Source organism: Aedes albopictus, chromosome 1 (assembly GCF_035046485.1).
Source record: "Aedes albopictus strain Foshan chromosome 1, AalbF5, whole genome shotgun sequence".
Taxonomy (NCBI): Eukaryota; Metazoa; Arthropoda; class Insecta; order Diptera; family Culicidae; genus Aedes; species Aedes albopictus.
Window position 1 is genome coordinate 170,258,784 of NC_085136.1, and position 15,145 is coordinate 170,273,928.

The 15,145-nt window shown below is 39.9% G+C and overlaps 2 protein-coding genes across 2 annotated transcripts; one reads left to right on the top strand and one right to left on the bottom strand.

Moving 5' to 3' along the window:
• Positions 1-1,416: 1,416 nt before the first annotated feature.
• On the bottom strand, positions 1,417-3,154 carry LOC109406297 (uncharacterized). Its single transcript, XM_062845813.1, has 2 exons — positions 3,028-3,154; positions 1,417-2,765 (listed from the first exon to the last, which is right to left on the bottom strand). The coding sequence occupies exons 1-2, from the start codon at positions 3,096-3,098 to the stop codon at positions 1,532-1,534; spliced, it is 1,305 nt and encodes a 434-aa protein (XP_062701797.1). The 5' UTR covers positions 3,099-3,154; the 3' UTR covers positions 1,417-1,531.
• An 8,367-nt stretch (positions 3,155-11,521) lies between these two features.
• Positions 11,522-14,896, top strand: LOC109407658 (uncharacterized). The gene is made up of 3 exons (XM_019680812.3): positions 11,522-12,755; positions 13,099-13,369; positions 13,631-14,896. Exons 1-3 carry the CDS (start codon positions 11,963-11,965, stop codon positions 14,862-14,864), a joined length of 2,298 nt encoding a protein of 765 aa, XP_019536357.3. The 5' UTR covers positions 11,522-11,962; the 3' UTR covers positions 14,865-14,896.
• The last annotated feature ends 249 nt before the right edge of the window (positions 14,897-15,145 follow it).

A 15,145-nucleotide genomic window follows, 5' to 3' on the forward strand; every position in this document is an offset into this window, starting at 1 on the left:
TTGTGAATCTCGCTATGTTTCCTCTAAACCCGCACGTGATAGGCTCGTAAGAAATTATTTTGTTCATATCCTTCCTAAACTCCAATCTATCCGTCGCTATCCGTTTCTAACCGTGTCCAACCCTCCAACGATTTGAAAGCGCTCACGGTAGTTTCATCATGAACGCACTCCAATAAGGATGTTTTTACAAAGAGAATGTCAAAACGAATAATAAACTCAAAACATATAAATCAAAACAAGTCGAATCGGCTCCAAAAACTCGCTGATCTCTACCCGGAATCTACCCATGGAATCGCCGGAATCATCGCAAGGACTTAACGCTAAGATCAAAAGTAAGTGTTTTTAGTATTATAAAGTTTAAAAACAGACGGACCATTGAATCTACTGAAAACGCTCACATTTATCACCCCCACCTCACGAATCAACCTGCCAGCTTCCTCCCCCGAGTAAATACGAGTCCAGCATGCAACTAGAACTGCGAACAACTCAAAGATGATCCGAAAGGTCATGGATACAGCTAATTGCTTTCCCTCAATCGATTAACAGCACAAAAGTATGTCCAGGAGTGAAGGCAGATTAGAACCTATTTGAACTACTGAGACACACCATCATCATAAATCTGATTTTTCGGCAAAGGGAACATACATAGGAAGGAACGAGAGCATTGGAGCCTTGATTTGAGCATGGTATTCGGCGAGGTATTCGGTATGTACATGAATCATTCAATTTACTTTGGTAAAAGATTGTCGCACAAGCTGAATCAAAAGATTTAATTCATCCATTCGGGTGACCATTCGGTTTTACTGATCCAACAGCATGTTCTATTGACCCAAGGATTGACCACTTTCTTTCTGGCTCTACGATCCCAGTGGAACATGACCATGCCTCTGTATACTCTGTATGCTTGTATCAAAACAAATACGAATAAAATCGATGGATTAATAGCGAGCATTTTATCTTGTTAATTAGCTGTCCCGGCAAACGTCGTAATGTCACTTTGCAATCGTGTTAAATTCCTTCCCCGTACAAGCTGTCCGGTCATCCGTTCGTGAGTTGTATTATTGCCTCAAAGGAAACTGTCCCGACAAACATCGTACTGCCTGCCTACTATGTTTCTGACATGCAGATCTGGAGAGAAAAAATTCGCTGACGCGGTGCCAAATCGGTGACATGCAAACATCATTCCATTTTTATTTACATAGAGAGTATTTAGACCCGCAATATTGTCATTTTTTTTATACGAAACGCCACGCAATCATTGGTGCTGTGATTGACTAATTTCACGTGGCCTTGATGTGTATTAATGACGCGCCGCGCTTGAGGAAACACCACACCGCAATGTTATTCTCCCGTAACAATCAATCCGCGTGATTTTTTGGGCAAATACCTCATATGTATAATATAAAAATTCCTGTAATATGTATCAAACGAGTATTTTCAGTTATTAAAATGAATTTCAAAAGCAGCAATACATGATTATTTGATTTATTCATTTTTTTTTTCGTCTACTTATTATTGCAAAACCAAATTCTTATTTTAGACTTTGTATGTATTCTGCAGTATCGCTCGAGTAATATAAAATCATCGATTCTATTGAAGGTTTCTTCAAATGGGATAAGTAACACTTAATGTCAACTTGCTCCACATTTGAGAGCTCCAACACAATATCATTACCATACTCAACAAGATCAAAAAAATTACCTATGATTCCTATTCCTCTGGGGTTCACTCCAGAAGGGGCTACCAAAGGAACCGTAGTGAGTGAGCAGGACTGATTTTTACCTTTCAGGAATTTGAACCCATACACTTTGACGACATTGATCTGGCCATTGCTGCGCACCAAGAGGAATTCGCCCAATGACACGTTCTCACAGACTCCGTTGAGCGATCGTGGCTGTCCGGAGTTGGAAATAACATCTCCGTCTTTGAATCGATGCACTCGATCAGTGGAACATTTGACTAAATCTGACGTTAGCATCCACAAAAAGGTTCTCTTTTTCACACTTACAATTCTGCCGTTGCGGTTCCTAATTTTGAAAGTGTTTTTGTAGGATACTGCATCCTTCAGATGGAGTTCTTTTCCGACATTTGCAAACACCTCGGACGCTTCAACGACATTGTCCTCGTCATCCTCTGCAATTTCAGGCACATCAACAAATTGAAATGAGGGACATTTGTCGGAATATAGTGATTCTGGATTCTCATGTACGTGCTCGTCTGGAACATCGACATACTGGAATGTTGAGTTTTCACCTGGTAGTTGGCATTTTCGACGAATTGTGTGCTCGAATGATAGATTCGATTCCTCAACTCCCAAACCGATCAGTATTTCTGACGCCGCTCTCATAGCTTCTTCGACGGTGCGTGAAATATCGTCTTCATTAGGTAGAACGGTTGGTGTCTCGTCAACTGATTCGCTTTTTGACCGAGGGAAATTCAGTGAGGCCTGCTGTCTAGCCATGATGTCCCTTTTCATTTGAATTCGGTTCAAACGGGATTCAAATCCTTGTATAGTGAAATTTACCACGGTTGATGCGGTCGATGTCAATGATCGTGTATCCCTGAAGGCTGCCTCACACGTTTGACTGTGTAGGTGGTCTACCAGAAACTGGATGTTCTCTCTTCGACAGAGATCTATGTAGCTAATTAATGCGTGAGCATTAATTTCAAGTCCCCAATATGCATTTGTGGTTATGCATTTCTGCAAATTTCCATGTTTGGCATAGCACCAATTTCGCCAGGCGCGAACAATAAGCAGTACTTTCCTGCAACATTATGGCATAAAAAAAGAAAAAAAAAACATCAATATGCATACTGTGGACATAATGTCACACAATAAGATTCTTTACTTTCTCTATGCGCTATGAATGATGAATATAGATAAGAAAAAATAGACACTATGAATCAATTGAATCAATATGTACTCTTTACTAGATCTAAAGGCTATATGCAAATGTCTGTGGATCTACACTATGATTTGAGTAAAGAGTATTGATTCAGTTGTATTCATACACCCCATTTGCTTACCAAATATTATATACTCTTCGTAACGGCGCCATATCCGAACTCATGTACGAAGACATTATCTCGGACATCATTGTCAGAAACTGCACGGTTCCGCCAGATAAAGGAACGTGCTGACGCAAGAGTTCAATGACAGAATCCATTAGGTGTTGATTGGAAATTCGCATGGTACCTGTTGAAAAACAAATAAAAAAATACTAGCTGTCTTAGTATTGCATACTGCGTTTTCGGTCTTCCAAGTCCAAGTCCCTCATAAACCTTCCTTGGGTGAAAAGTAACAGAACAAATCAAAGACCACCCAAATCTAACGTTCCATTTTTGAGTTATGCGCGATCCCACGTATGCCATATGTACTGCATTTTTACCCTCTATTATAATTTTAAAATGAAATTTCGTCTGTATGAGTGTAAGACTTGTATGGCACGTAGGGGCCATCCACACATTCCGTTACGCTTTCAGGGGGGGGGGTTGCAGAATTTAACTAATAAATTGGAATAAAATAACTATCATCCTTACCTATTTGTAGCTGCTGGTCCGTTTTCATTAAACGTGTTCGAAATTTATTAACCAGGTGTGTTGTGTCTTGTACACATATTTTACTGTCTTTGACGGTCGCAATGTACCAATCACCATACGCATTATCTGGTCTGCTTTCTGAATCGGTTTCTGGGGGAAGTTTCATTTGCTCCATCATCCCACCAATAAACCGGCTGTCTCCATCTGTGGACTTTGCAACTATTTGTATGCCCTCTTTAATAAACTCCTGTTCCACAAACTGCCATCGCTTTAATACATCTTGTGTTGTGAACTTGTTATTTGTACAGTAAAAATTCACGCAGAACGGAGAAGCATGCCGGGCCAAAGGTTGGACCATGCATAGCTGCACGTAGCGCGCGATTGGGTACTGTTTCAAATCATTCACGATTTTCAGAGGGGATGAGCAGTTGAACAGATCCATTTTCGGCATTCCATTGTCATCCATCGGTGCAACCAGTCCAGTGAGTTGATCCAGAATAGAGTTGTACTCCACCCCACCACTAATGCGGGTGGCGTCTTCGCTCCAACACACCGCCATTGGATATCCATTTCTTTGAAGGAAGTTTTTCAGCTCCCCCACCAATAGCTGCCCCTCACGAACCAGTTCGGAGTTATGTTGCAGATACCTTTGAACTGTGCGCGGGTGTGGGGCCGGTGCGTTTGCTCGGTCAAAATCGTACAATTCCTTGCCGCCTTGGATTAGCCTGTTGAGGAATATCATTAAATGATAGATGATTATCATGTTTAAACCTCGGTTAGTTGATTCAGACATTGCTTTTTGACCTTCTTTTTGAAAGAATGGAGTGGGACAAATGGTCGGCGTTCGGTCAGAGTGGAAAATCACGTATTTTTGGATAGGTAAAATTGTTCAAGCACGCAGTTGAGAAGTAATTCTATTTCATAGACAAATAGACGTTTGATTCTAATTGCTTTTTGGTTTTGTATTTTGATCTGAACGGAGATTATTCCCTCGATTGTTTCGGACTGATAATTGTTCTGATAGTTGATCTTTTTCACCTGTGTGACTCTACGTTCCCATATCAGATTGACGATCGAAATCCTTATCCGCCAACGGAACCCAACCATATAAATGTTTAAATAGTGCATCGACAAAGAGTAACCTCTGTTCACAATTGTGGAAGTATACAAAGAAGTCATTATTTTTAATGCTCACCGATACGTGAAAAAATCCTTCTCCAGCTCGGAGTACCGCTGAGCGTGTTTGCTTTTTCCTACGCTACGATTCAAAATTTGTCCCAACAGTTCAGCAGATCCTGTTTTGGTGCTTACGACCTCCCTTGTGGCCACTGTTTCGCTAGTGCTATGGTCGGCCGAACCATAGCACATCACCAGTTTAAAGGATCCTGACTTTCAGGCGAATTTTCAGCGGACACTCGTGGAGAAATCTCCGTAGTAGCACCACAGAGGAGTGATTGTATCGTCTCATCGGTTTGTAAAGCAGCGGTCATATTCGGAGAAATTGTTACGCTCGTCTTCACAATTTCTTCGTATTCGGTTAAATACTCTGGGGCATCGAACTCCAAGCTAACGAGGTGTGCCGTTCTTTCCTGTTTTATTTCATTTTCATGTTCCAGACCCCGATCCAAGCGCAAAATTTTGTTGTCAACTGGAGACGAGCCGGTTGGGTCATCGGTTGGTTGAATATTGAAACGCTTGCCGGTATTCATTGATCCAGATGGCATTGGCGTTGGGGGGAACACTATTTTGTGGACGTTGGTAATGTGGCTCACAAAGTTACTTATCTTCCAGCGTCCGGATGGTTCTGGACGACACGTTATGTTCCTGGTTGGAACACAAAGCGAGCATTTCACGATTGCCACAGCACCAACCGAGCCAACACTTACTTCGACATCGATGGTTTTCAAGGAATCTATAATGTTCCGTTGCGCGTGTGTGCCATCGAACCTGTTTGCAGTGTGAATTAAAAAGATTAGTGGATATGAATCAGAATTCATTTTGACCGCAAGACATACCGCTTTTCATAGAAGTCGATAATCTTCGACTTCACCAGACTCTCGCTATCTGCCTGACCGATTTTGGCAGTCGGGGAAACAGCTGATGAAACCAACGATTGATTGGAAACGGCTTTTGATTTTTTCAAATAGCATCGGATCCCCTTTTCCTTAATCATTCGTGCAATGAATTTAATTTCGGTGCGCTCTCCGGTCATCAAAATGAAATTTTCCGGGCGATAGGCAAACCTGCGGAAGCATTCATCCAACTCAGCTGACATTCCCACAGTAACACGACGCATATCACTTTCGATCCCATCCAGCTCAACGTCCCCTAGTTCCGCCAAGGCACCATTGACAAATCCGGTATGGCTTAGAATCGTTTTGATGTTCTGTGGAACGATCCCGACGTCTTTCTCAACAAAAGACCAGAATATTTCTTCTTGAGTTTTCTGTTGAGGGATTCCACTTCAATTAGTTCTATTCAATTGATTTTAGGCCATGCTTACCATACTGCTCAAGCTTAAACGCAATCTGTCACGGTCGTATTAATTAAACGGTACTCTAAAATTTGTTCAAGCGCCCTAAAATATTAGCACTAGTTTGTATATACTGAGTTATAAAATTTTTGTAGTGAAACCTGACGTGGAACTCCAACAAACTAAAGCCAACAAAATGATTTGTTTTTGATCACATTTGACAGCTCGTTTGACAGTTTGTTGACGGGATGATGAGAAGTGAACTAAAATATCCGCACATATCCGCTTTTAATCGTTCTATCCTTTTTGCAAGCGTTCACAGTCTTCTCCATCCCATGCTAAATACACCGAAAGTAATCATTACGACGATATCCTCTGAGGACTTTTCAAAAGACATGGTAAGTTTTTTGGAAAACGGATGGTGCCATTCCCCTCGCAATAAGTGAACATTAGCTTTATTAGTGACTAATTGATTCGATTGTTTTTCAATAGTTCTATAATAATTTAAAGTTACTATCAGTAGAAAATAATTTAAGTTGTTTTGAAATAGTTGCAAAAGTGCTTGCAAAGTTCTCATGGACTTTTTATTAAAAAAGAGTTTATTTCTCAATTACACTTAAAAACAATTCGTAACAAATAAATAACAATAAATATTATTGTTCCTTGGATCATGTTTGTATAATCAAATACAAAATCGCTTGACATATTTTTTTTTTATAGTTTTCGTTTTAAATTTGAGTACAGTATTGTCTATCCGATTGGAATCAAGACAGACATTCAATAAAAAATTTGCCATTTTCTTGGTCCACAAGTGTCGCAACTGTTTCGCATCTAGTGCGCTGTATTGCTGACAACAACGGGAAGGATGCGCACTACTTTCGACATGAATCAAAAAATACAATTTGTTCAATGGGGTTAATTGAACCGATGTTAAAATAAACATGCAATAATATTTGTTGTTATGTAAACCGATTTCGGCTTTGAAAACCCAAAGAACTCATATTTTTCGTTAACATTTTTCTTCAGCAATTACAGATACTAATGGCCACATGAACTGTGAACGATTTATGGTATTGATCATACGACCTGAGGTCTGACTTGTGATATTTGGCAGTTATTTGAAAAGATTGATGATAGATCTCATCAACAGCTGCCAAGCAACACATACCAGACATACATCAGAGTGTTTTACTCTTATCATAAAATGTGCATATCATTCTGGCGGCCGTTAGTGCTCGTAAATGCTGGATATAAATGTTAGCGGGAAATATAAATTCTATGGATTTTCAAAAGCGAAAACTGCTTACAAATAACAACAAATATTATTGTATTTTTATTGTAACAACGATTCATTTGACGCCATTCAATTAATTGTATTTGTATTGTAAGAACAATGAAAAAACATTAAGATATATTGTTTTCTTTTGAAAATTGCCCTGAAAATGTCTCATAAAAACACAATACATTCTATTGTTTTTCGCGAAAAAGTGTATGAAAATTTTCTCAAAATTTTATGGTTAAGATACATAACGACCACCATTTTTTATTGTAAAAGTGCCATTTACCATTCGCCGAATGGTATAGAACAATAGGGGTGATGGTGAGTGTGTTGTGTAAATTACAATATGTTTAATGGTGAATATTTTTCGAAAAAATGGTGTTGTAACAATAAAATTTATCGTATTTTTATGATATTTTTTATCAGGGTTTGGATTGGGTTTGGATTGGATTTGGATTGGATTTGGATTGGATATGGATTGGATTTGGATTGGATTTGGATTGGCGATATGGATTGGATTTGGATTGAATTTGGATTGGATTTGGATTGGATTTGGATTGGATTTGGATTGGATTTGGATTGGATTTGGATTGGATTAGGTTTGGATTTGGATTGGATTTTGATTGGATTTGGATTGGATTGGATTTGGGTGGACATTTTTATTTGTTAATAACGGTTTTTGGCACACCGTGGATTTGGATTTGGATTGGATTTGGATTGGATTTGGATTGGATTTGGATTGGATTTGGATTGGATTTGGATTGGATTTGGATTGGATTTGGATTGGATTTGGATTGGATTTGGATTGGATTTGGATTGGATTTGGATTGGATTTGGATTGGATTTGGATTGGATTTGGATTGGATTTGGATTGGATTTGGATTGGATTTGGATTGGATTTGGATTGGATTTGAATTGGATTTGGATTGGATTTGGATTGGATTTGGATTGGATTTGGATTGGATTTGGATTGGATTTGGATTGGATTTGGATTGGATTTGGATTGGATTTGGATTGGATTTGGATTGGATTTTGTTTATATTGGGTTTAAATTCGGATTGGATTTGGATTGGATTTGGATGGGTTTTGGATTGGATTTGGATTTAACTTTTGAAGCACTTTTATTCGAAGAGTAGAGAAGGGGGCGAATGTGGTGGATAAGACATGCAAAATAAGAATCATTATAAGAAATGTGCCAATACTTCTCTCCGTGTATGATAATGACACAAACGAGATCGCTCAACCCTATGCGGTGAGGGCGGCGAGCTTTAAACATGACGTTTGTGCTTTCTTACCTCCGACGCCGTTCAGTGGCGTTTGTATTGGTAAAGGCGAGAATGAATTCGCGCTTCAACGGAACGCGCACTTCGATGAACGAACGAAGAAAACAAAATGAATGAGGATGAACAGACAGATGCGTGACTGAGTTTGTGTATGTATGCGTGTGAGAAGAGAGAAAACGTGAACGGGAAAGAAACGTTTTGGAAAGAAAGAGCTTCAGTCTAGTTTCTACTTTTGCGGCATAAGGATGCCTGAACTTCGATGTTCGTGTTTTGAATTTAGAATTCAGATTTCGGTTACCACAAGCGGTAGAGAGAATCCCTTCCGACTTCCAAGAACAGAATCTGTTACAGCCGCAGACCACGCCGCAATTTGCAGCAATCGGAACAGCAAGAAGCAGCCTTTGTTTTCCTAGTTTTGTCTACTTTTTGCCGTAATCTTGTAGTGTAATAAAGTATTACATTGATTATTGCTGACTGCACCCCAAATTGGACTGACACAATAGTGTGCACACACCTTCAAAGTGTGATTGCAGCGCAGGGCCACGTCGGATCGAGTTGGGGTCTTCGGTGCACTTATTCCTTGCAAATCAAGGAATAAGTGCACCGAAGTCGTCGAGGCGATCCGAGGCAATTGTGCACTTTTATCACACTTTTTAGGCGTACCAAAAATAGAGTGATAGTCCAATTTGGGGTGCAGTCAGCAATATTATCACCCTATTTAATTAAGCCATTATTTTCGAAGTATTTTGCTATTTTCGAATAATTGCTTTTGCAGGCAAGCAATTCTTATGACGATTTAAAATTAAATCAGCAACGCTCGATAAATATTTGTATTGAAGCAAAATGTCTTATTTATTTTAAATCGGCATGAAAATTGCATGCTTGCAAAGGCAATTATTCGAAAACAACAATATGCTTAAGGTTCTTGAAATAAATATTGTTTAAAAATAATCAAACAATAAAGCATACCGTCATTAATAACATATTGTAGAATAAACGAACAGAATCATTTGATGTTCCAAATTTTCTCTCAAACTTGTAGTTCAACTGATTTGCAATAATATGACTTATTGCCACTGTCGCAAAAAATGAACTATATGTCTACCCGCATAGAAAAATACAGTTTGTGTTAACATCCAAACAGTAAATGTCTTCTAACACTTAATGTTACTTTGCCACAAACAGTTGTTTTTGTGTTGAAAGATAAGGATCCCAAAGCTTTTGACAATTAAAAACACTAATAGTAATCCATGTCTAATTTTAACAATATGCGAGGGGAATGGCACCATCCGTTTTCCAAAAAACTTACCATGTCTTTTGAAAAGTCCTCAGAGGATATCGTCGTAATGATTACTTTCGGTGTATTTAGCATGGGATGGAGAAGACTGTGAACGCTTGCAAAAAGGATAGAACGATTAAAAGCGGATATGTGCGGATATTTTAGTTCACTTCTCATCATCCCGTCAACAAACTGTCAAACGAGCTGTCAAATGTGATCAAAAACAAATCATTTTGTTGGCTTTAGTTTGTTGGAGTTCCACGTCAGGTTTCACTACAAAAATTTTATAACTCAGTATATACAAACTAGTGCTAATATTTTAGGGCGCTTGAACAAATTTTAGAGTACCGTTTAATTAATACGACCGTGACAGATTGCGTTTAAGCTTGAGCAGTATGGTAAGCATGGCCTAAAATCAATTGAATAGAACTAATTGAAGTGGAATCCCTCAACAGAAAACTCAAGAAGAAATATTCTGGTCTTTTGTTGAGAAAGACGTCGGGATCGTTCCACAGAACATCAAAACGATTCTAAGCCATACCGGATTTGTCAATGGTGCCTTGGCGGAACTAGGGGACGTTGAGCTGGATGGGATCGAAAGTGATATGCGTCGTGTTACTGTGGGAATGTCAGCTGAGTTGGATGAATGCTTCCGCAGGTTTGCCTATCGCCCGGAAAATTTCATTTTGATGACCGGAGAGCGCACCGAAATTAAATTCATTGCACGAATGATTAAGGAAAAGGGGATCCGATGCTATTTGAAAAAATCAAAAGCCGTTTCCAATCAATCGTTGGTTTCATCAGCTGTTTCCCCGACTGCCAAAATCGGTCAGGCAGATAGCGAGAGTCTGGTGAAGTCGAAGATTATCGACTTCTATGAAAAGCGGTATGTCTTGCGGTCAAAATGAATTCTGATTCATATCCACTAATCTTTTTAATTCACACTGCAAACAGGTTCGATGGCACACACGCGCAACGGAACATTATAGATTCCTTGAAAACCATCGATGTCGAAGTAAGTGTTGGCTCGGTTGGTGCTGTGGCAATCGTGAAATGCTCGCTTTGTGTTCCAACCAGGAACATAACGTGTCGTCCAGAACCATCCGGACGCTGGAAGATAAGTAACTTTGTGAGCCACATTACCAACGTCCACAAAATAGTGTTCCCCCCAACGCCAATGCCATCTGGATCAATGAATACCGGCAAGCGTTTCAATATTCAACCAACCGATGACCCAACCGGCTCGTCTCCAGTTGACAACAAAATTTTGCGCTTGGATCGGGGTCTGGAACATGAAAATGAAATAAAACAGGAAAGAACGGCACACCTCGTTAGCTTGGAGTTCGATGCCCCAGAGTATTTAACCGAATACGAAGAAATTGTGAAGACGAGCGTAACAATTTCTCCGAATATGACCGCTGCTTTACAAACCGATGAGACGATACAATCACTCCTCTGTGGTGCTACTACGGAGATTTCTCCACGAGTGTCCGCTGAAAATTCGCCTGAAAGTCAGGATCCTTTAAACTGGTGATGTGCTATGGTTCGGCCGACCATAGCACTAGCGAAACAGTGGCCACAAGGGAGGTCGTAAGCACCAAAACAGGATCTGCTGAACTGTTGGGACAAATTTTGAATCGTAGCGTAGGAAAAAGCAAACACGCTCAGCGGTACTCCGAGCTGGAGAAGGATTTTTTCACGTATCGGTGAGCATTAAAAATAATGACTTCTTTGTATACTTCCACAATTGTGAACAGAGGTTACTCTTTGTCGATGCACTATTTAAACATTTATATGGTTGGGTTCCGTTGGCGGATAAGGATTTCGATCGTCAATCTGATATGGGAACGTAGAGTCACACAGGTGAAAAAGATCAACTATCAGAACAATTATCAGTCCGAAACAATCGAGGGAATAATCTCCGTTCAGATCAAAATACAAAACCAAAAAGCAATTAGAATCAAACGTCTATTTGTCTATGAAATAGAATTACTTCTCAACTGCGTGCTTGAACAATTTTACCTATCCAAAAATACGTGATTTTCCACTCTGACCGAACGCCGACCATTTGTCCCACTCCATTCTTTCAAAAAGAAGGTCAAAAAGCAATGTCTGAATCAACTAACCGAGGTTTAAACATGATAATCATCTATCATTTAATGATATTCCTCAACAGGCTAATCCAAGGCGGCAAGGAATTGTACGATTTTGACCGAGCAAACGCACCGGCCCCACACCCGCGCACAGTTCAAAGGTATCTGCAACATAACTCCGAACTGGTTCGTGAGGGGCAGCTATTGGTGGGGGAGCTGAAAAACTTCCTTCAAAGAAATGGATATCCAATGGCGGTGTGTTGGAGCGAAGACGCCACCCGCATTAGTGGTGGGGTGGAGTACAACTCTATTCTGGATCAACTCACTGGACTGGTTGCACCGATGGATGACAATGGAATGCCGAAAATGGATCTGTTCAACTGCTCATCCCCTCTGAAAATCGTGAATGATTTGAAACAGTACCCAATCGCGCGCTACGTGCAGCTATGCATGGTCCAACCTTTGGCCCGGCATGCTTCTCCGTTCTGCGTGAATTTTTACTGTACAAATAACAAGTTCACAACACAAGATGTATTAAAGCGATGGCAGTTTGTGGAACAGGAGTTTATTAAAGAGGGCATACAAATAGTTGCAAAGTCCACAGATGGAGACAGCCGGTTTATTGGTGGGATGATGGAGCAAATGAAACTTCCCCCAGAAACCGATTCAGAAAGCAGACCAGATAATGCGTATGGTGATTGGTACATTGCGACCGTCAAAGACAGTAAAATATGTGTACAAGACACAACACACCTGGTTAATAAATTTCGAACACGTTTAATGAAAACGGACCAGCAGCTACAAATAGGTAAGGATGATAGTTATTTTATTCCAATTTATTAGTTAAATTCTGCAACCCCCCCCCTGAAAGCGTAACGGAATGTGTGGATGGCCCCTACGTGCCATACAAGTCTTACACTCATACAGACGAAATTTCATTTTAAAATTATAATAGAGGGTAAAAATGCAGTACATATGGCATACGTGGGATCGCGCATAACTCAAAAATGGAACGTTAGATTTGGGTGGTCTTTGATTTGTTCTGTTACTTTTCACCCAAGGAAGGTTTATGAGGGACTTGGACTTGGAAGACCGAAAACGCAGTATGCAATACTAAGACAGCTAGTATTTTTTTATTTGTTTTTCAACAGGTACCATGCGAATTTCCAATCAACACCTAATGGAACTGATACAGTGTGTCTCGAAAGACCAACATGGCTTGACCATAACCGATTTGAACGAGAACGATAAAATGAAATTTCGGCCAGTGGAGAAAATTACGAAGGATTCTGTCATTGAACTCTTGCGTCAGCACGTTCCTTTATCTGGCGGAACCGTGCAGTTTCTGACAATGATGTCCGAGATAATGTCTTCGTACATGAGTTCGGATATGGCGCCGTTACGAAGAGTATATAATATTTGGTAAGCAAATGGGGTGTATGAATACAACTGAATCAATACTCTTTACTCAAATCATAGTGTAGATCCACAGACATTTGCATATAGCCTTTAGATCTAGTAAAGAGTACATATTGATTCAATTGATTCATAGTGTCTATTTTTTCTTATCTATATTCATCATTCATAGCGCATAGAGAAAGTAAAGAATCTTATTGTGTGACATTATGTCCACAGTATGCATATTGATGTTTTTTTTTCTTTTTTTATGCCATAATGTTGCAGGAAAGTACTGCTTATTGTTCGCGCCTGGCGAAATTGGTGCTATGCCAAACATGGAAATTTGCAGAAATGCATAACCACAAATGCATATTGGGGACTTGAAATTAATGCTCACGCATTAATTAGCTACATAGATCTCTGTCGAAGAGAGAACATCCAGTTTCTGGTAGACCACCTACACAGTCAAACGTGTGAGGCAGCCTTCAGGGATACACGATCATTGACATCGACCGCATCAACCGTGGTAAATTTCACTATACAAGGATTTGAATCCCGTTTGAACCGAATTCAAATGAAAAGGGACATCATGGCTAGACAGCAGGCCTCACTGAATTTCCCTCGGTCAAAAAGCGAATCAGTTGACGAGACACCAACCGTTCTACCTAATGAAGACGATATTTCACGCACCGTCGAAGAAGCTATGAGAGCGGCGTCAGAAATACTGATCGGTTTGGGAGTTGAGGAATCGAATCTATCATTCGAGCACACAATTCGTCGAAAATGCCAACTACCAGGTGAAAACTCAACATTCCAGTATGTCGATGTTCCAGACGAGCACGTACATGAGAATCCAGAATCACTATATTCCGACAAATGTCCCTCATTTCAATTTGTTGATGTGCCTGAAATTGCAGAGGATGACGAGGACAATGTCGTTGAAGCGTCCGAGGTGTTTGCAAATGTCGGAAAAGAACTCCATCTGAAGGATGCAGTATCCTACAAAAACACTTTCAAAATTAGGAACCGCAACGGCAGAATTGTAAGTGTGAAAAAGAGAACCTTTTTGTGGATGCTAACGTCAGATTTAGTCAAATGTTCCACTGATCGAGTGCATCGATTCAAAGACGGAGATGTTATTTCCAACTCCGGACAGCCACGATCGCTCAACGGAGTCTGTGAGAACGTGTCATTGGGCGAATTCCTCTTGGTGCGCAGCAATGGCCAGATCAATGTCGTCAAAGTGTATGGGTTCAAATTCCTGAAAGGTAAAAATCAGTCCTGCTCACTCACTACGGTTCCTTTGGTAGCCCCTTCTGGAGTGAACCCCAGAGGAATAGGAATCATAGGTAATTTTTTTGATCTTGTTGAGTATGGTAATGATATTGTGTTGGAGCTCTCAAATGTGGAGCAAGTTGACATTAAGTGTTACTTATCCCATTTGAAGAAACCTTCAATAGAATCGATGATTTTATATTACTCGAGCGATACTGCAGAATACATACAAAGTCTAAAATAAGAATTTGGTTTTGCAATAATAAGTAGACGAAAAAAAAAAATGAATAAATCAAATAATCATGTATTGCTGCTTTTGAAATTCATTTTAATAACTGAAAATACTCGTTTGATACATATTACAGGAATTTTTATATTATACATATGAGGTATTTGCCCAAAAAATCACGCGGATTGATTGTTACGGGAGAATAACATTGCGGTGTGGTGTTTCCTCAAGCGCGGCGCGTCATTAATACACATCAAGGCCACGTGAAATTAGTCAATCACAGCACCAATGATTGC